Below are 22693 nucleotides of genomic sequence, written 5' to 3'. Positions count from 1 at the left end.
GGAACAAAAAAAAAATCGGCGGATATTTGCCTTTCGGCGGACAATTCCCATGCCTGACTAACATTCAGCACATTAACTCACTCCAACAGACCAATTCCCAAAATAACTCCATGTCCACGGGGTTTGTCTGGCTTGTGGAACATGGGGTTTGTCTGGCTTGTGGAACATGGGGTTTGTCTGGCTTGTGGAACATGGGGTTTGTCTGGCTTGTGGAACATGGGGTTTGTCTGGCTTGTGGAACATGGGGTTTGTCTGGCTTGTGGAACATGGGGTTTGTCTGGCTTGTGGAACATGGGGTTTGTCTGGCTTGTGGAACATGGGGTTTGTCTGGCTTGTGGAACATGGGGTTTGTCTGGCTTGTGGAACATGGGGTTTGTCTGGCTTGTGGAAGAGGGAATACCCTTGCCAAAACTTGTGACAATCATTTGGAGTGGCTAATCACTAGCGAGGGGTGTGTCCGAAACACATGCCCCCCTCCAATGTTTGTCAGAGGTTTTGGCAAGGGTATTCACTATGCCACTTCCAATATAATCACTCATCACCTCATCAAAGAGCTGCAGCATGGCGGTGAGGACGTCCGGGTGAGCCTTCTCCACCTCGTCAAACAGCACCACGGCCTTGGGGAACTCCGTCAGCTGCCTCGTCAGCTGACCTCCCTCGTCGTGACCTACATAGCCCGGCGGTGACCCGATGAACTTGGACACCTGTGCGTGAGGGTTACGATAGATGTTCAATTTCAGAGTTACACTGGAACCGCCTTTCATGACTCCTGTTTTGAGACCCATAGTTTTTCAGTTTTCTGTTGACGTCTGTAAATTCACTCCCTCCCTTGTAAAGACCTGCATGATTTTCAGTTTTCTGTTGATGTCTGTAAATTCACTCCCTCCCTTGTAAAGACCTGCATGATTTTCAGTTTTCTGTTGACGTCTGTAAATTCACTCCCTCCCTTGTAAAGACCTGCATGATTTTCAGTTTTCTGTTGACGTCTGTAAATTCACTCCCTCCCTTGTAAAGACCTGCATGATTTTCAGTTTTCTGTTGACGTCTGTAAATTCACTCCCTCCCTTGTAAAGACCTGCATGATTTTCTCCAATTTCTGGATGTCTTAAGGAGAGGTTGCACCGTCCTGTTTGTAGGACTGTGCTAATCCAACACATATTGTATAGTTTGATCAGGAGCTTGAAAAATGAAATAAACAGGCAACAGTAAGTTGGTATTTCATTCCGTTAATTGATTCCATTAAACAGGGGATGTGGAGAGCATCTAAGAAAATTTAGAGCAAACTGCCACCTTTCTGTCTTGTCTGTGTATCGTGCAGTTTGTCAAAGAATTGTATAGGTTATATAGATGTTTAAAGATCTAATGCCATGTTTGATGAAACACTACACAGTGCAAACTGCCACCTTTCTGTCTTGTCTGTGTATAGGTGTGCACTTTGTCAAACAATTGTATAGGTTATATAGATGTTTAAAGATCTAATGCCATGTTTGATGAAACACTACACAGTGCAAACGTTCAGCTATAAAGTTGAAAACAAAGTGCACAAGGATTTTCTAGCTGGTATCGATTTTGTCAATGTGACACTCACCTCGTGTTTTTCTTGATATTCTGACATATCCATTCTTATGAAGCCCTGCAAACACACACTCACCTCGTGTTTTTCTTGATATTCTGACATATCCATTCTTATGAAGCCCTGCAAACACACACTCACCTCGTGTTTTTCTTGATATTCTGACATATCCATTCTTATGAAGCCCTGCAAACACACACTCACCTCGTGTTTTTCTTGATATTCTGACATATCCATTCTTATGAAGCCCTGCAAACAAAGTGGAAGTTGCTAAACATTGTTGTTGATTTTTTTTTTTATCAAACTTTCATCCAATCTGCAAGGATACACTTATTACATAAATCAAAATTCAACACCAATTTGTGTTGTATACAGAAACCTTTCTTTACCTTGGCACCGAAGAAAGGTGAAGAAAGAAAATACATGATCGAGTCTTAATTTGTTGTTCACCAATAAAATATCTCATTAAAATTTAAAAAGTAAAACAAAAAGATTACATGTATAAACTTAAAATAAACTAAAAACAAGAAAGGTTAGTCCATGGAATGTTTATAATCATAAACAAAACAAAACATTCACAAATTGACTTTTATTTTTTAACATAAAGCAAATCAGTTACAGTCTTAAAGAAAAAGAATAAGAAGGAAATAAACAAAGAACCAAAGTTATAATCCCTGAGCAAAAACGTAAAATTACTTTACCTTTTTTAGGTCTTTATGCAGGTACTTTGCCACTTGCTTCGCCAGTTCTGTTTTGCCTGTAACAAGACCACACCAACCGCAATAAAAATACAATCTTCAACGGTTGTTTCAACAGGAAACAGTATACGTAACAACCATTCTCATGTAACCATATTACCTTGCATCCCCTCCCCCCCCTGAACCCCACTAAAAAGCATGTAAAAAATCAAATGAACAAAGGGATTACTTGATTTGAACAGAAATCTTTCTACCACTTTATCCACAGCTTCCAAAACAGCATTGTACATGTTACCAAAAGCACAAACATCTACTGAAAAAGTGAACTCTACCACAACTTACTGGTGCGGTCATATTGGAAGAATCCTGATCTTCCTAACAGTCATTTCAAATACATTACTAGAACCCTAGAAGCTCACAATGCTCGCCAAAAGTATACATGGTATTTCCACAATTATGACGAGCCTATCTGAGTAAGTGAAGTCTAATTGTAGTGTTATCGACCACAGTGTAGAGAGGAAAGGGATTACGTGGACGGAATCCATTCGCTCAGTGACGTATTCCCGCGTTCGCTCATGTCACCCATTCCTCTCGGAATTGTGGGTGACAAAAAAATATATCTCACATATAAAGCTTACCAATGCCAGATGACCCAAGGTACAGGAACACAAGCGGGTGATCTTCATCATACCATCCATTCTGTTTGCGTCGAATGGCTGGGGAAAAAACACAATGAACAACTTGTTAAAATTTATTTAACTGATAACATGCCCAAATCCAAAAATACTCTAACCAATGCATTCTAAAGCAGCGACTAAAAAATCTTAATTTTCTAAACAACACCAAACAGTGTTGCTCCCCCGGTCTCAGGCTAATAACAGGTCAGTTTCACCTGGATTCAAAATTGCATAAACCCAAATGAACTGACATCAAAAGAATTGTTCTGTCAGAAAATATACATGTCAAAACTATTGAACAGTCAACCAGCCAGGGGTGAGAACTAGGCGCCACATCAAACAAATTTGCATCAGCGATCGAAGACCAAGACCTTGGGACAACAATGAACTTCTGATGTTTACACATATGCAGGTACAACGGCTATATACAATGCTTTTTTTTAACACAGTGTAACAGATTTGTACATGAACCAGAAGTTGGACTTCAGTGAATCTATCCTGCTGTGTTTCAGAAAGTAATTCTCTTTGTGTAACGGAGTGCCTGAAGCACAACAATCACCTTTGGAGGCAAAGCCATTCAAACAGGATGGAGTTTTTAGAGCTAATTTCTTAGCCCTACAAAAACTGCTATGGGTACGCAAAGGTTCCCATACAAGAGCATACAAGGAGACAGCAGTAGCCAGATCCTATCACAAACAGAACTCTACAATTCATAGGTGTCTTACCGCCGACTGACGTACATAAAACGCTTGAGCTGCTATAAATAGTCCACGCTCAAGCCGTCAAACAACTCTGCAGAGAGTCTGCTGTGAAGGGTGACGCAGTAGTCTCCCTGTCACATTTGTTAAAATTTGCACAGTTCCGATTTTATTTATCATATTTATTTTGTAAGTACAAGTCCACCTGCAGCGACAGTTCTGATGGCGGTTTCCTGGCCGATGATGGCCTCTTTCAGGCGCAGCTCTAGAGGGAATCTTCTTCTCTCCTCCGCCTCCTCCCTGGCTCTCTTCTCCTCAAACTGCACACGCAACAATTAAAGCTCTCACTCTACCTGTCACTCTACACGCAACAATTAAAGCTCTCACTCTACCTGTCACTCTACACGCAACAATTAAAGCTCTCACTCTACACGCAACAATTAAAGCTCTCACTCTACCTGTCGCTCTACACGCAACAATTAAAGCTCTCACTCTACCTGTCACTCTACACGCAACAATTAAAGCTCTCACTCTACCTGTCACTCTACACGCAACAATTAAAGCTCTCACTCTTCCTGTCACTCTACACGCAACAATTAAAGCTCTCACTCTTCCTGTCACTCTACACGCAACAATTAAAGCTCTCACTCTACCTGTCACTCTACACGCAACAATTAAAGCTCTCACTCTACCTGTCACTCTACACGCAACAATTAAAGCTCTCACTCTACCTGTCACTCTACACGCAACAATTAAAGCTCTCACTCTACCTGTCACTCTACACGCAACAATTAAAGCTCTCACTCTTCACGCAACAATTAAAGCTCTCACTCTACCTGTCACTCTACACGCAACAATTAAAGCTCTCACTCTACCTGTCACTCTACACGCAACAATTAAAGCTCTCACTCTACCTGTCGCTCTACACGCAACAATTAAAGCTCTCACTCTACCTGTCACTCTACACGCAACAATTAAAGCTCTCACTCTTCCTGTCACTCTACACGCAACAATTAAAGCTCTCACTCTACCTGTCACTCTACACGCAACAATTAAAGCTCTCACTCTACCTGTCACTCTACACGCAACAATTAAAGCTCTCACTCTACCTGTCACTCTACACGCAACAATTAAAGCTCTCACTCTACACGCAACAATTAAAGCTCTCACTCTACACGCAACAATTAAAGCTCTCACTCTACACGCAACAATTAAAGCTCTCACTCTACACGCAACAATTAAAGCTCTCACTCTACCTGTCACTCTACACGCAACAATTAAAGCTCTCACTCTACACGCAACAATTAAAGCTCTCACTCTACCTGTCACTCTACACGCAACAATTAAAGCTCTCACTCTACCTGTCACTCTACACGCAACAATTAAAGCTCTCACTCTACCTGTCACTCTACACGCAACAATTAAAGCTCTCACTCTACCTGTCACTCTACACGCAACAATTAAAGCTCTCACTCTACCTGTCACTCTACACGCAACAATTAAAGCTCTCACTCTACCTGTCACTCTACACGCAACAATTAAAGCTCTCACTCTACCTGTCACTCTACACGCAACAATTAAAGCTCTCACTCTACCTGTCACTCTACACGCAACAATTAAAGCTCTCACTCTACCTGTCACTCTACACGCAACAATTAAAGCTCTCACTCTACACGCAACAATTAAAGCTCTCACTCTACCTGTCACTCTACACGCAACAATTAAAGCTCTCACTCTACCTGTCACTCTACACGCAACAATTAAAGCTCTCACTCTTCACGCAACAATTAAAGCTCTCACTCTACCTGTCACTCTTCACGCAACAATTAAAGCTCTCACTCTACCTGTCACTCTACACGCAACAATTAAAGCTCTCACTCTACCTGTCACTCTACACGCAACAATTAAAGCTCTCACTCTACACGCAACAATTAAAGCTCTCACTCTACCTGTCACTCTACACGCAACAATTAAAGCTCTCACTCTACCTGTCACTCTACACGCAACAATTAAAGCTCTCACTCTACACGCAACAATTAAAGCTCTCACTCTACCTGTCACTCTACACGCAACAATTAAAGCTCTCACTCTACCTGTCACTCTACACGCAACAATTAAAGCTCTCACTCTACACGCAACAATTAAAGCTCTCACTCTACCTGTCACTCTACACGCAACAATTAAAGCTCTCACTCTTCACGCAACAATTAAAGCTCTCACTCTACCTGTCACTCTTCACGCAACAATTAAAGCTCTCACTCTACCTGTCACTCTTCACGCAACAATTAAAGCTCTCACTCTACCTGTCACTCTTCACGCAACAATTAAAGCTCTCACTCTACCTGTCACTCTTCACGCAACAATTAAAGCTCTCACTCTACCTGTCACTCTACACGCAACAATTAAAGCTCTCACTCTTCACGCAACAATTAAAGCTCTCACTCTACCTGTCACTCTACACGCAACAATTAAAGCTCTCACTCTACCTGTCACTCTACACGCAACAATTAAAGCTCTCACTCTACCTCTCACTCTACACGCAACAATTAAAGCTCTCACTCTACCTGTCACTCTACACGCAACAATTAAAGCTCTCACTCTACACGCAACAATTAAAGCTCTCACTCTACCTGTCACTCTACACGCAACAATTAAAGCTCTCACTCTACCTGTCACTCTACACGCAACAATTAAAGCTCTCACTCTACCTGTCACTCTACACGCAACAATTAAAGCTCTCACTCTACACGCAACAATTAAAGCTCTCACTCTACCTGTCACTCTACACGCAACAATTAAAGCTCTCACTCTACCTGTCACTCTACACGCAACAATTAAAGCTCTCACTCTACACGCAACAATTAAAGCTCTCACTCTACCTGTCACTCTACACGCAACAATTAAAGCTCTCACTCTACCTGTCACTCTACACGCAACAATTAAAGCTCTCACTCTACACGCAACAATTAAAGCTCTCACTCTACACGCAACAATTAAAGCTCTCACTCTACACGCAACAATTAAAGCTCTCACTCTTCACGCAACAATTAAAGCTCTCACTCTACACGCAACAATTAAAGCTCTCACTCTACACGCAACAATTAAAGCTCTCACTCTACACGCAACAATTAAAGCTCTCACTCTACACGCAACAATTAAAGCTCTCACTCTACACGCAACAATTAAAGCTCTCACTCTACACGCAACAATTAAAGCTCTCACTCTACACGCAACAATTAAAGCTCTCACTCTACACGCAACAATTAAAGCTCTCACTCTACACGCAACAATTAAAGCTCTCACTCTACACGCAACAATTAAAGCTCTCACTCTACCTGTCACTATACACGCAACAATTAAAGCTCTCACTCTACACGCAACAATTAAAGCTCTCACTCTACACGCAACAATTAAAGCTCTCACTCTACACGCAACAATTAAAGCTCTCACTCTACACGCAACAATTAAAGCTCTCACTCTACACGCAACAATTAAAGCTCTCACTCTACACGCAACAATTAAAGCTCTCACTCTACACGCAACAATTAAAGCTCTCACTCTACACGCAACAATTAAAGCTCTCACTCTACACGCAACAATTAAAGCTCTCACTCTACCTGTCACTCTACACGCAACAATTAAAGCTCTCACTCTACACGCAACAATTAAAGCTCTCACTCTACACGCAACAATTAAAGCTCTCACTCTACACGCAACAATAAAAGCTCTCACTCTACACGCAACAATTAAAGCTCTCACTCTACACGCAACAATTAAAGCTCTCACTCTACACGCAACAATTAAAGCTCTCACTCTACACGCAACAATTAAAGCTCTCACTCTACACGCAACAATTAAAGCTCTCACTCTACACGCAACAATTAAAGCTCTCACTCTTCACGCAACAATTAAAGCTCTCACTCTACACGCAACAATTAAAGCTCTCACTCTACACGCAACAATTAAAGCTCTCACTCTTCACGCAACAATTAAAGCTCTCACTCTACACGCAACAATTAAAGCTCTCACTCTACCTGTCACTCTTCACGCAACAATTAAAGCTCTCACTCTACACGCAACAATTAAAGCTCTCACTCTACCTGTCACTCTACACGCAACAATTAAAGCTCTCACTCTTCACGCAACAATTAAAGCTCTCACTCTACACGCAACAATTAAAGCTCTCACTCTACCTGTCACTCTTCACGCAACAATTAAAGCTCTCACTCTTCACGCAACAATTAAAGCTCTCACTCTTCACGCAACAATTAAAGCTCTCACTCTTCACGCAACAATTAAAGCTCTCACTCTACCTGTCACTCTACACGCAACAATTAAAGCTCTCACTCTACACGCAACAATTAAAGCTCTCACTCTACCTGTCACTCTTCACGCAACAATTAAAGCTCTCACTCTTCACGCAACAATTAAAGCTCTCACTCTACACGCAACAATTAAAGCTCTCACTCTTCACGCAACAATTAAAGCTCTCACTCTACACGCAACAATTAAAGCTCTCACTCTACACGCAACAATTAAAGCTCTCACTCTACACGCAACAATTAAAGCTCTCACTCTACACGCAACAATTAAAGCTCTCACTCTACACGCAACAATTAAAGCTCTCACTCTACACGCAACAATTAAAGCTCTCACTCTACACGCAACAATTAAAGCTCTCACTCTACACGCAACAATTAAAGCTCTCACTCTACACGCAACAATTAAAGCTCTCACTCTACACGCAACAATTAAAGCTCTCACTCTACACGCAACAATTAAAGCTCTCACTCTACACGCAACAATTAAAGCTCTCACTCTACACGCAACAATTAAAGCTCTCACTCTACACGCAACAATTAAAGCTCTCACTCTACACGCAACAATTAAAGCTCTCACTCTACACGCAACAATTAAAGCTCTCACTCTACACGCAACAATTAAAGCTCTCACTCTACACGCAACAATTAAAGCTCTCACTCTACACGCAACAATTAAAGCTCTCACTCTACACGCAACAATTAAAGCTCTCACTCTACCTGTCACTCTACACGCAACAATTAAAGCTCTCACTCTACACGCAACAATTAAAGCTCTCACTCTACACGCAACAATTAAAGCTCTCACTCTACACGCAACAATTAAAGCTCTCACTCTACACGCAACAATTAAAGCTCTCACTCTACACGCAACAATTAAAGCTCTCACTCTTCACGCAACAATTAAAGCTCTCACTCTACACGCAACAATTAAAGCTCTCACTCTACACGCAACAATTAAAGCTCTCACTCTACACGCAACAATTAAAGCTCTCACTCTACACGCAACAATTAAAGCTCTCACTCTACACGCAACAATTAAAGCTCTCACTCTACACGCAACAATTAAAGCTCTCACTCTTCACGCAACAATTAAAGCTCTCACTCTACACGCAACAATTAAAGCTCTCACTCTACCTGTCACTCTTCACGCAACAATTAAAGCTCTCACTCTACACGCAACAATTAAAGCTCTCACTCTACCTGTCACTCTACACGCAACAATTAAAGCTCTCACTCTTCACGCAACAATTAAAGCTCTCACTCTACACGCAACAATTAAAGCTCTCACTCTACCTGTCACTCTTCACGCAACAATTAAAGCTCTCACTCTACACGCAACAATTAAAGCTCTCACTCTACCTGTCACTCTACACGCAACAATTAAAGCTCTCACTCTTCACGCAACAATTAAAGCTCTCACTCTACACGCAACAATTAAAGCTCTCACTCTACCTGTCACTCTACACGCAACAATTAAAGCTCTCACTCTACACGCAACAATTAAAGCTCTCACTCTACACGCAACAATTAAAGCTCTCACTCTACACGCAACAATTAAAGCTCTCACTCTACCTGTCACTCTACACGCAACAATTAAAGCTCTCACTCTACACGCAACAATTAAAGCTCTCACTCTACCTCTCACTCTACACGCAACAATTAAAGCTCTCACTCTACCTGTCACTCTTCACGCAACAATTAAAGCTCTCACTCTACACGCAACAATTAAAGCTCTCACTCTTCACGCAACAATTAAAGCTCTCACTCTTCACGCAACAATTAAAGCTCTCACTCTACCTGTCACTCTACACGCGACAATTAAAGCTCTCACTCTACACGCAACAATTAAAGCTCTCACTCTACCTGTCACTCTACACGCAACAATTAAAGCTCTCACTCTACCTGTCACTCTACACGCAACAATTAAAGCTCTCACTCTACACGCAACAATTAAAGCTCTCACTCTACCTCTCACTCTACACGCAACAATTAAAGCTCTCACTCTACCTGTCACTCTTCACGCAACAATTAAAGCTCTCACTCTACACGCAACAATTAAAGCTCTCACTCTTCACGCAACAATTAAAGCTCTCACTCTACACGCAACAATTAAAGCTCTAACTCTACCTGTCACTCTACACGCAACAATTAAAGCTCTCACTCTACACGCAACAATTAAAGCTCTCACTCTACCTGTCCCTCTACACGCAACAATTAAAGCTCTCACTCTTCCTGTCACTCTACACGCAACAATTAAAGCTCTCACTCTACACGCAACAATTAAAGCTCTCACTCTACACGCAACAATTAAAGCTCTCACTCTACACGCAACAATTAAAGCTCTCACTCTACACGCAACAATTAAAGCTCTCACTCTACACGCAACAATTAAAGCTCTCACTCTACACGCAACAATTAAAGCTCTCACTCTACACGCAACAATTAAAGCTCTCACTCTACACGCAACAATTAAAGCTCTCACTCTTCACGCAACAATTAAAGCTCTCACTCTACACGCAACAATTAAAGCTCTCACTCTACCTGTCACTCTTCACGCAACAATTAAAGCTCTCACTCTACACGCAACAATTAAAGCTCTCACTCTACCTGTCACTCTACACGCAACAATTAAAGCTCTCACTCTTCACGCAACAATTAAAGCTCTCACTCTACACGCAACAATTAAAGCTCTCACTCTACCTGTCACTCTTCACGCAACAATTAAAGCTCTCACTCTACACGCAACAATTAAAGCTCTCACTCTACCTGTCACTCTACACGCAACAATTAAAGCTCTCACTCTTCACGCAACAATTAAAGCTCTCACTCTACACGCAACAATTAAAGCTCTCACTCTACCTGTCACTCTTCACGCAACAATTAAAGCTCTCACTCTACACGCAACAATTAAAGCTCTCACTCTTCACGCAACAATTAAAGCTCTCACTCTTCACGCAACAATTAAAGCTCTCACTCTACCTCTCACTCTACACGCAACAATTAAAGCTCTCACTCTACACGCAACAATTAAAGCTCTCACTCTTCCTGTCACTCTACACGCAACAATTAAAGCTCTCACTCTACCTGTCACTCTTCACGCAACAATTAAAGCTCTCACTCTACACGCAACAATTAAAGCTCTCACTCTTCACGCAACAATTAAAGCTCTCACTCTTCACGCAACAATTAAAGCTCTCACTCTACCTGTCACTCTACACGCAACAATTAAAGCTCTCACTCTACACGCAACAATTAAAGCTCTCACTCTACCTGTCACTCTACACGCAACAATTAAAGCTCTCACTCTACCTGTCACTCTACACGCAACAATTAAAGCTCTCACTCTACACGCAACAATTAAAGCTCTCACTCTACCTGTCACTCTACACGCAACAATTAAAGCTCTCACTCTACCTGTCACTCTTCACGCAACAATTAAAGCTCTCACTCTACACGCAACAATTAAAGCTCTCACTCTTCACGCAACAATTAAAGCTCTCACTCTACACGCAACAATTAAAGCTCTCACTCTACCTGTCACTCTACACGCAACAATTAAAGCTCTCACTCTACACGCAACAATTAAAGCTCTCACTCTACCTGTCACTCTACACGCAACAATTAAAGCTCTCACTCTACCTGTCACTCTACACGCAACAATTAAAGCTCTCACTCTACACGCAACAATTAAAGCTCTCACTCTACACGCAACAATTAAAGCTCTCACTCTACACGCAACAATTAAAGCTCTCACTCTACACGCAACAATTAAAGCTTTCACTCTACACGCAACAATTAAAGCTCTCACTCTACACGCAACAATTAAAGCTCTCACTCTACACGCAACAATTAAAGCTCTCACTCTACACGCAACAATTAAAGCTCTCACTCTACACGCAACAATTAAAGCTCTCACTCTTCACGCAACAATTAAAGCTCTCACTCTACACGCAACAATTAAAGCTCTCACTCTACCTGTCACTCTACACGCAACAATTAAAGCTCTCACTCTACACGCAACAATTAAAGCTCTCACTCTACCTGTCACTCTACACGCAACAATTAAAGCTCTCACTCTACCTGTCACTCTACACGCAACAATTAAAGCTCTCACTCTACACGCAACAATTAAAGCTCTCACTCTACACGCAACAATTAAAGCTCTCACTCTACACGCAACAATTAAAGCTCTCACTCTACACGCAACAATTAAAGCTCTCACTCTACACGCAACAATTAAAGCTCTCACTCTTCCTGTCACTCTACACGCAACAATTAAAGCTCTCACTCTACACGCAACAATTAAAGCTCTCACTCTACACGCAACAATTAAAGCTCTCACTCTACACGCAACAATTAACGCTCTCACTCTACCTGTCACTCTACACGCAACAATTAAAGCTCTCACTCTACACGCAACAATTAAAGCTCTCACTCTACACGCAACAATTAAAGCTCTCACTCTACACGCAACAATTAAAGCTCTCACTCTACACGCAACAATTAAAGCTCTCACTCTACACGCAACAATTAAAGCTCTCACTCTACACGCAACAATTAAAGCTCTCACTCTACACGCAACAATTAAAGCTCTCACTCTACCTCTCACTCTACACGCAACAATTAAAGCTCTCACTCTACCTGTCACTCTACACGCAACAATTAAAGCTCTCACTCTACACGCAACAATTAAAGCTCTCACTCTACCTGTCACTCTACACGCAACAATTAAAGCTCTCACTCTACCTGTCACTCTACACGCAACAATTAAAGCTCTCACTCTACACGCAACAATTAAAGCTCTCACTCTACCTGTCACTCTACACGCAACAATTAAAGCTCTCACTCTACCTGTCACTCTACACGCAACAATTAAAGCTCTCACTCTTCACGCAACAATTAAAGCTCTCACTCTACACGCAACAATTAAAGCTCTCACTCTACCTGTCACTCTACACGCAACAATTAAAGCTCTCACTCTACCTCTCACTCTACACGCAACAATTAAAGCTCTCACTCTACACGCAACAATTAAAGCTCTCACTCTACACGCAACAATTAAAGCTCTCACTCTACCTGTCACTCTACACGCAACAATTAAAGCTCTCACTCTACACGCAACAATTAAAGCTCTCACTCTACCTGTCACTCTACACGCAACAATTAAAGCTCTCACTCTACCTGTCACTCTACACGCAACAATTAAAGCTCTCACTCTACACGCAACAATTAAAGCTCTCACTCTACCTGTCACTCTACACGCAACAATTAAAGCTCTCACTCTACACGCAACAATTAAAGCTCTCACTCTACACGCAACAATTAAAGCTCTCACTCTACCTGTCACTCTTCACGCAACAATTAAAGCTCTCACTCTACCTGTCACTCTACACGCAACAATTAAAGCTCTCACTCTACCTGTCACTCTACACGCAACAATTAAAGCTCTCACTCTTCACGCAACAATTAAAGCTCTCACTCTTCACGCAACAATTAAAGCTCTCACTCTACACGCAACAATTAAAGCTCTCACTCTTCACGCAACAATTAAAGCTCTCACTCTACCTGTCACTCTACACGCAACAATTAAAGCTCTCACTCTACACGCAACAATTAAAGCTCTCACTCTACACGCAACAATTAAAGCTCTCACTCTACCTGTCACTCTACACGCAACAATTAAAGCTCTCACTCTACCTGTCACTCTACACGCAACAATTAAAGCTCTCACTCTACCTGTCACTCTACACGCAACAATTAAAGCTCTCACTCTACACGCAACAATTAAAGCTCTCACTCTACACGCAACAATTAAAGCTCTCACTCTACACGCAACAATTAAAGCTCTCACTCTACACGCAACAATTAAAGCTCTCACTCTACACGCAACAATTAAAGCTCTCACTCTACACGCAACAATTAAAGCTCTCACTCTACAGTTGTCTTTGTCTTTGATGCACTTTGCACATTTGAGTGACAGAGAGACAGACACACTATAACACAGACACACTATAACACAGACACACTATAACACAGACACACTATAACACAGACACACTATAACACAGACACACTATAACACAGACACACTATAACACAGACACACTATAACACAGACACACTATAACACAGACACACTATAACACAGACACACTATAACACAGACACACTATAACACAGACACACTATAACACAGACACACTATAACACAGACACACTATAACACAGACACACTATAACACAGACACACTATAACACAGACACACTATAACACAGACACACTATAACACAGACACACTATAACACAGACACACTATAACACAGACACACTATAACACAGACACACTATAACACAGACACACTATAACACAGACACATGCGGAAACACACACACACTATAACACAGACACATGCGGAAACACACACACACTATAACACAGACACACTATAACACAGACACATTTGAGTGACAGAGAGACAGACACACTATAACACAGACACATTTGAGTGACAGAGAGACAGACACACTATAACACAGACACACTATAACACAGACACACTATAACACAGACACACTATAACACAGACACATGCGGAAACACACACACACACATCTATTTATCTGCAAGAGCGTGTGAATTCCACATGCACCTTACAACAAATGGAAGTACAGTAGAACCGCTCCTCCCTTTAAGACCATCCAGCTGAAGACGTCCCCTGTAATAATCAAGACTTTGCTTTTTTTAATTTTGTTTATAACAAAGATTTAGCTCCATTTCTTCTTCTTCTTGTCGATCACTACCTCCATCTTACAACTCACTTCTTTTCAGGACCCCACTATTACTCATCAGGATTCCTCCGCAAGCAATGTTCACACAATGGATTTCTTGCTTCTGACAGTGAGATGTGTTCACCTCCGCAAGCAATGTTCACACAATGGATTTCTTGCTTCTGACAGTGAGATGTGTTCACCTCCGCAAGCAATGTTCACACAATGGATTTCTTGCTTCTGACAGAGAGACTTGTTCACCACTGCAGGCTAGCTTACCTTCTTAGAGGCTTCCTCCATCATGTCTTTCATATCCTTAGTGCGGCAGTAGTCTACTGGCCTGTGACCCAATGTGTTCTCTTTCGTCGGGTCTCCGCCTACCCACAAGGAAAACACGACAAATGAAACCCTAACCAACATTTTTTTTTAAATCCTCAGAGTATTAATTAAGCTATCAGATTGTCACAACCCAGATTCCCTTTTATTACATGCAAAATCAAATAAAATCCTAATGTTTCTTCAAACACCGGTTCACAGTTTCATCAGAATAGCTATATAGTATTATGCTACCAGACTCAAGTACAGCTTACCATATGCAAAATCTCTTTTCAATCCTGCTGTTCTTTCAAGATAGAATAACTCTGACCTCTTTTAACCATGGCAACGAGATGAGCACAAAAGGTTTAGTAAAAGCAGAAACAAGAAGAACAAAAAGTGACAAAGATGATCTGACCGAACTCTAGGATGATCTTGGTGGTTGCTAGATCGTCGGCCAGGACAGCATAGTGCATAGGCGTGCAGTCTCGAAAGTTGGCCTTGTTGCTGAGTCGGTTGGAAAATTCCTCTTCCCGCATGATCAACACTGGCAAAACAAACATCCTGATTTAGCATATGCATGCGTACATAGCGGCATTTTTTCTATTGTTATGAACTACAAACTGACCTGTTTCAAGGGAAACTATTTCAACTTAAACAATGGTAACCCTTTTCATTACTTACTATGCAGCATGTCTAGAATTGTTTTGTGACTGTATTTGAACTGAGATGACAGTCCTGACAGCAAAAAGACAGTAATCTATTAGGTCACTCTCTTTCTCCTTCTCTTTCACTGTGACGCACACACACACACAAACAGATCACTACTTAACAACAGTTAAGCCCGCAGTCATCTAATAGGTCGCTCTCTTTCTCCTTCTCTTTCACTGTGACGCACACACACACAAACAGATCACTACTTAAAAACAGATAAGCCCGCAGTCATCATCACACCAACCCCTACACAGTGTTACGATTGTGGGGGAGAATATGACTCTATAGACTAGTGTAAAGAGTGAACCTTGCAAGGAGTGGAGCTGTTTGTCCCTGGCCATCTGTGCAGGGCTGGTGTACAGGTCGCCTGCGTTGGGGTCAGCTCCGGCCTCCAGCAACACCTTCACTGCCCTGAAATCACACTCACTTGTCAGACTCACTTGTCACACATCAAGGTAAAGAAGGGTGTCCGAACACCCCTGAGTGCACCCATGCACACGATAAAGATCCCACGTTTACAGCGAAAGTCTCAGGGCTTGGAAGCATGAATACATATATGCATGAAGGCAAAGGATTAAAACAATGGGTAGCACCGTACTGTGTGGCAGCTTGCTATCCCCAGAGAGAAAACAATGGGTAGCGCCGTACTGTGTGGCAGCTTGCTATCCCCAGTGAGAAAACAATGGGTAGCACCGTACTGTGTGGCAGCTTGCTATCCCCAGAGAGAAAACAATGGGTAGCACCGTACTGTGTGGCAGCTTGCTATCCCCAGTGAGAAAACAATGGGTAGCACCGTACTGTGTGGCAGCTTGCTATCCCCAGAGAGAAAACAATGGGTAGCACTGTACTGTGTGGCAGCTTGCTATCCCCAGAGAGAAAACAATGGGTAGCACCGTACTGTGTGGCAGCTTGCTATCCCCAGTGAGAAAACAATGGGTAGCACCGTACTGTGTGGCAGCTTGCTATCCCCAGTGAGAAAACAATGGGTAGCACCGTACTGTGTGGCAGCTTGCTATCCCCAGTGAGAAAACAATGGGTAGCGCCGTACTGTGTGGCAGCTTGCTATCCCCAGTGAGAAAACAATGGGTAGCGCCGTACTGTATGGCAGCTTGCTATCCCCAGTGAGAACACAGCCCCAATTTTCATGAGGGTAACCTCACAGGACTATATGATACCAATACCAGAACCAGTGCCAATAGACCTTTTCGGTATCTGATCAACTCTCGCGAGACACGCTCTTTGTTATGCTTTGAACATCGCAAGAACTTCGAACCTTGGCTTGTGCTGCTCGCACGAGATCGCTGTACCACATGCTTTGCTATGCTCTGAAGTTTGCGAGAGATTACGAGAGCTTGGAATACCGATAGGGTCTATACCAAGAGATTGATTGTGAACAGGTTGTACAATACAAAAATACGCTTCGAGACAAGAATCTTCTTCATATGACTTGAACAAATAGTGTGCATGAAGCTTGTTTAGTTTTGAAATTATGCAAATCGCATGTCCTCTTTCTCTCTCTTTAGAGTGATTGCTTCCCTTTGTTTATCAGATATGAGTGTGTGTGTGTGTGTGTGTGTGTGTGTGTGTGTGTGTGTGTGTGTGTGTGTGTGTGTGTGTGTGTATGTGTGAGTATGTGTGTGTGAGTGTGTGCAGGCCTGTGCCTTGGTGGTCGCCCGATGCGGGTTCAAACCGCGTCGGGCGAGTTCAAAATTCCTCTGAAATCGCCCGCTGGGCGGGTTCAAATTTAGCTGAAGCACAAAGTCAAAAGGCAACGCAGCCAATCAGAACGGCCGGCGAACAAAGATCTCGCAAAGATCTCTCGCGGCGATCTCAAAATCTGTCACTTCTCTACTGCCCACTCACCCCCCCCCCCCCCACACACACTTTGAGAAGGACTCAGGACTAGCACCAATCAAGCCCAGACACATTGGCTAGACAGCTACCCTCCTCGCCTCACTTGACCATGTCACCACCCCTCCAGTGCCACTAGCCGCTGGCGATTGCATCAGCAGTCAAAATAGCTATAGGTCACTGACCGCGCAGGGATACTCACTGAGAACGTTTTCTAAAATATGTTCACACCAGCTTTGCAGGGATGCAACTCTGCTGAATCAAAAGCATAACGATCACCTGTAAAAATTCTAGGATCAGGAAATCTGAAAATCTTTTTGTTTTCATTGGGTAATAGAAATGAAATATCATGAATGCTTTTTATTATTTATGACTAAGCTGTGGTAAATTTGGCTGGTATACAACATTCATACTTCTGCTGAATCTAACAGTAACACACATAAAGAAAAAGAAAAAACACCAAGAAAGCAACCTAGACAAACTTTTGTAGTCAGCTTTTTATACTTTTTTTTCACACAACAAAAAACATAATTAAAAAAAAAACATTTTGCTGATTTACTTTTTTTTAAAGTGTGGGTGTTTATGTGGTAAGTGAAGTTCCATAGACCGTCGCGATATAACCTTCGTGGTTGAAAACGACGTTAAACACCAAATAAAGAAAGAAAGAAAGAAGTTCCATAGTAAATGACTTTATAAATTGTGTGGTAGGGGTACATAAAGGGGGTAACTTTCAGTGAGGTTTAGTCTGTGATTGTGTGACAGGGTGTGAATGTTGTTTTGATTTCTTGTTTCTTTGTGGCGGCTTTTAATTTTAATTCTTTATTAAAACAAGGTTAATCATCATTAATATTATATTAAAATATAGCATTTTAGTCATCAAGTCTTATGTGTGTTTGTGGTAGTTATTAGTAGTGCAAATCCACATGTATGCATTATAAGTATGAATGTACGTCTTTTGTGTATGTGCTTAGTCCGCGATGAGCCGATGAGGCGGTTCTAAGAAATCGGGCTGGTTGGGGGCGGGTTGGGATTTTTGACTTACCGGCCCCCCTGGTACACCCCTGGTGTGTGTGTGTGTGTGCATGCACATGTGCGTGAAATATTCAGAGTGGAGTGTACATCGGGCAGATAAGCGCTCCAAGAAATAAATGAACCTGAACAAAGAAAAGAGCTTGAAGAGATAATACACCAAAATGCACAATGAGGACTCATCACTTGTGATACATGGAGCGCTTACTGTGAATGACCGTTCATGGCAGCACAATGAGGACTCATCACTTGTGATACATGGAGCGCTTACTGTGAATGACCGTTCATGGCAGCACAATGAGGACTCATCACTTGTGATACATGGAGCGCTTACTGTGAATGACCGTTCATGGCAGCAACGTGAAGTGGTGTCCATCCCAAATCATGACGACAGTTGACATCCGCCCCAAGCTCAATCAGCCTGTAAATAATCAATCAGCCAATAAATGCAGACCACCCATGGACAACACATGGTAAAGGGAAAAGTACATGTTGTTTTTGCCTGACATGGGGAGCTGACAGTGAGATTACTGAGTGAAGAAAAATTATATATACCGTACTTTCCGGGTGACAAGGCGCTACAGCGCATAAGGCGCACCCCCTTCTTTTTAACAAAAATTGTAATCCAGTCACCCATTGGGCGCAGGGGGCCGATAAGGCGCACCAACATTGAAAAAGTATACCGGTAACAAACGGTCGAAGAATGAAAATAAGCCGCACATCAAAGGAAGAATACAGAGTGGAAATGACCCAGTTTTTGTCATGAGAGGTGGTTCCTCTGTCATATCTGAGAGAGGAAACACTTCCTGCACCGGGGTCAGTGACCGGTCAGTGACCGAGTTTAACAGAGTGGAAATATGTGTGCTCTGTGTGTGCGGCGAGATCAAAGGCAGGTCCATTGTGATAGCTGGGTGGCTTGAGAGCTCGAGGAAACTTGGCCAGGGCAGTACCTAGTAGCTGAAACATGCATTATCACAAGTTGTTTGACTGGTACTCAGGCGGTCTCTTTGATTTTTTTCGTATTTCATACACGGATTAGGTGCTTCGTTATACAAGACGCAGGGGTCGAACTCGAGGAAAAAAGTCGCGCCTTATGACCCGGAAAGTACGGTATATAATAATTAATATCATCAGTGGAAAGCCAACACTCTTAGACAGTATAAATGTCATCAGCCATTTTACAATGTTACTTTGTTAGTTCATACCTGCTGACAAACATACAGACATCAGTTTAATACTACATGTACTTAAATAAAAACACTGGTCTGACTTATAACCTTATCACACAAATAACAATGTTGTCATCATGGCATAATAAAATCCATCACATTTAGATTTACCTGGAGATTTCTTTCTGAACTCCCATCCTTGCAGCTGACAGCAACCGTTCATCTGTACAGAAAAGGAAAAGGTTAACAAACATAATTAGGGAGAAGGTGAGCTTGAAGATGGAAAGTGAAAACAGCAGCTGATGTTAACAGCAAAAAAGCTGAACGCCAGCATTGGCCAATCAGAAAGGCTTTACAAACCATTATATCCTTTTTATAAACATCAATAAAAGAAATTCCAATTAATTTGTTACAATATGAAATTATAGCTGCAATAAATTGAAAGAAATCTATGTGATAAAATAGAGATAATTTCAGAAAAGGGCGCAGTGGCGTGGTGGTAAGACGTCGGCCTCCTAATCAAAAGGTCGTGAGTTTGAATCCCGGTCGCTGCCGCCTGGTGGGTTAAAAGTGGAGATTTTTTCGATCTCCCAGGTCAACTTATGTGCAGACCTGCTAGTGACTTAACACCTTTTGTGTGTACACGCAAGCACAAGACCAAGTGCACACGGAAAAGATCCTGTAATCCATGTCAGAGTTCGGTGGTTTATAAAAACACGAAAATACCCAGCATGCCTACTCAAGCGCCATTAATAGTCGGAATGTTGACCCTGGGCGTCTGATGGAAGAAAATGAAGAAGAAGAAAACATATTATCTACTTTCGGTTTTCACATCCCCCTGGTGTGAAGCAGTTGCATCAGCTATTCCAGAACTTTCTTCTTGTCTTTTTTTTAACATAGAGGGGGAATCGATACGAGGGTCGTGGTGTATGTGTGTGTGTGTAGAGCGATTCAGACCAAACTACTGGACCGATCTTTATGAAATTTTACATGAGAGTTCCTGGGAATGATATCCCCGGACTTTTTTTTATTTTTTTCAATAAATACTTTTGATGACGTCATATCCGGCTTTTTGTAAAAGTTGAGGCGGCACTGTCACACCCTCATTTTTCAATCAAATTGATTGAAATTTTTGTAAAGCAATCTTCGACGAAGGCCGGACTTCGGTATTGCATTTCAGCTTGGTGGCTTAAAAATTAATTGATGACTTTGGCCATTAAAAATCTGAAAATTGTAATAAATTTGTTTTTATATAAAACGATCCAAATTTACGTTCATCTTATTCTACATTATTTCCTGATTCCAAAAACATATAAATATGTTATATTTGGATTAAAACCAAGCTCTGAAAATTAAAAATATAAAAATTATGATCAAAATTAAATTTCCGAAATCGATTTAAAAACAATTTCATCTTATTCCTTGTCGGTTCCTGATTCCAAAAACATATAGATATGATATGTTTGGATTAAAAACACGCTCAGAAAGTTAAAACGAAGAGAGGTACAGAAAAGCGTGCTATGCAGCACAGCGAAACCACTACCGCGCTGAACAGGCTCGTCAGTTTCACTCCGTTATGCACAAGCGGCGGACTACGGTCATTGTGAAAAAATGCAGTGTGTTCAGTTTCATTCTGTGAGTTCCACAGCTTGACTAAATGTAGTAATTTCGCCTTACGCGACTTGTCATAATATTACAATATTACACAAGAGGCGAAGCCTTCAAGGCTCCCGTAAGAAATCGACAAACAGTAACACAAACTCATTCACTCCGTCACACATACACACACACAGTAAGCATAGGTGACACGGTGCAAGAGTGGGAGACACTAGATCTAGATCTGTCTGTCAGTAGCCTACTTACAGGGACACGACTGCCAGATCGACACTGCGCTTTCGACAGCGCTTCCTCGCGCACACACTGCAAACACGCTGTGCAGATCAACCTGTAGGAAATCTCCTTTGGTATCTTCTTTATCTATTTTTCTGGGGCTACGAAACCGAACAATGTGAAATCGTCTTTCCCGAATCGGCGAACTGCAGCTGGGTGAGAACTGTATCTATACCACAATCCTTCACGCGATCTGACTTAACCTTGACCCCTGACCTGGTCTACATACCACACACGACACAAACCAGTCACCTGTTTTTACCCCCCCAAAACCCCCCACCACCCGTTTTCTTTGGATACACACTTTAACTACATACGTGCCGACGAAATGTTGATCATTGCTTCAATACTTTGAAGCTGTTGCTTGGATAATAACCAGGTAAAATTAGTATTCAGTCAAATGTTAAAGTTTCTATCACACACATACACACACAGACAGACAAAAGTTAGCATCGCATAGGCTACACTTACGTGAGCCAAAAATCATAACATAGTTGCACTGCATGTTATCAATTGCATTTACAAGTTACTAAGAAGTGTGTCGTTTGCTTACTTGCGTCGTTAGAAGACGCACACAGCGCTGTGCTTCCATACCAACACAACCCAAAGCCAACCGTCGCGGCGGTTCCAAGAAGGTGTTTCGCGTGTGCAGATCGGAGGAGTTTTGGCACTGCTGTCGATGCTAACAACTTCAACGACTTGGTCTTTGAGTCACTTGTTAAGTTTCTGAAGTTTCGAAGAGCGCTGCTTCTTTGAGAGGTCAAAAGGAGACTTCTCAGTGAGCCAGAGAGCCGTCTGCTACTGAGAGCCGCCATCACACCGGATGTTTAATTGTTTACGGGGATTTTTACGACATTAGCGGGCGTTTATTTGCAATTTTCTACATATTCTATGCTAAGTTGTAGTTTTTTTTGTGTTTCTCAACGAAAACATTAACATGACAGCAGAATAAGACTGAACAATGCTAGTTCTTAAACAGTCATATATT

General features: G+C 42.0%; 1 protein-coding gene across 3 annotated transcripts in view; it reads right to left on the bottom strand.

Moving 5' to 3' along the window:
• The window catches only part of LOC138969579 (mitochondrial disaggregase-like), a 43208-nt gene extending 20686 nt beyond the window's left edge, over window positions 1–22522 (bottom strand). The window contains exons 1-11 of one of the 3 annotated variants that reach the window (XM_070342430.1): window positions 22259–22522; window positions 19987–20038; window positions 18981–19067; window positions 16074–16177; window positions 15471–15599; window positions 15017–15114; window positions 3852–3966; window positions 2910–2987; window positions 2275–2330; window positions 1778–1822; window positions 543–704 (exon numbers count right to left, since the gene is read on the bottom strand). In XM_070342430.1, coding sequence (XP_070198531.1) covers window positions 543–704; window positions 1778–1822; window positions 2275–2330; window positions 2910–2987; window positions 3852–3966; window positions 15017–15114; window positions 15471–15599; window positions 16074–16177; window positions 18981–19067; window positions 19987–20038; window positions 22259–22520 — 1188 coding nt within the window. In that variant the 5' untranslated portion in view covers window positions 22521–22522. Of the gene's footprint in view, window positions 1–542; window positions 705–1588; window positions 1634–1777; window positions 1823–2274; window positions 2331–2909; window positions 2988–3851; window positions 3967–15016; window positions 15115–15470; window positions 15600–16073; window positions 16178–18854; window positions 19068–19986; window positions 20039–22258 lie in introns of those variants that run through there. The other 2 variants (XM_070342432.1, XM_070342433.1) reach the window with 2 other exon arrangements.
• Window positions 22523–22693: the final 171 nt, after the last annotated feature.

The sequence above is a fragment of the Littorina saxatilis genome, linkage group LG6, assembly GCF_037325665.1.
Source record: "Littorina saxatilis isolate snail1 linkage group LG6, US_GU_Lsax_2.0, whole genome shotgun sequence".
Classification (NCBI taxonomy): Eukaryota; Metazoa; Mollusca; class Gastropoda; order Littorinimorpha; family Littorinidae; genus Littorina; species Littorina saxatilis.
Note: the sequence above shows the minus strand (reverse complement) of the source record. Positions and strands in the feature narration are given on the sequence as shown.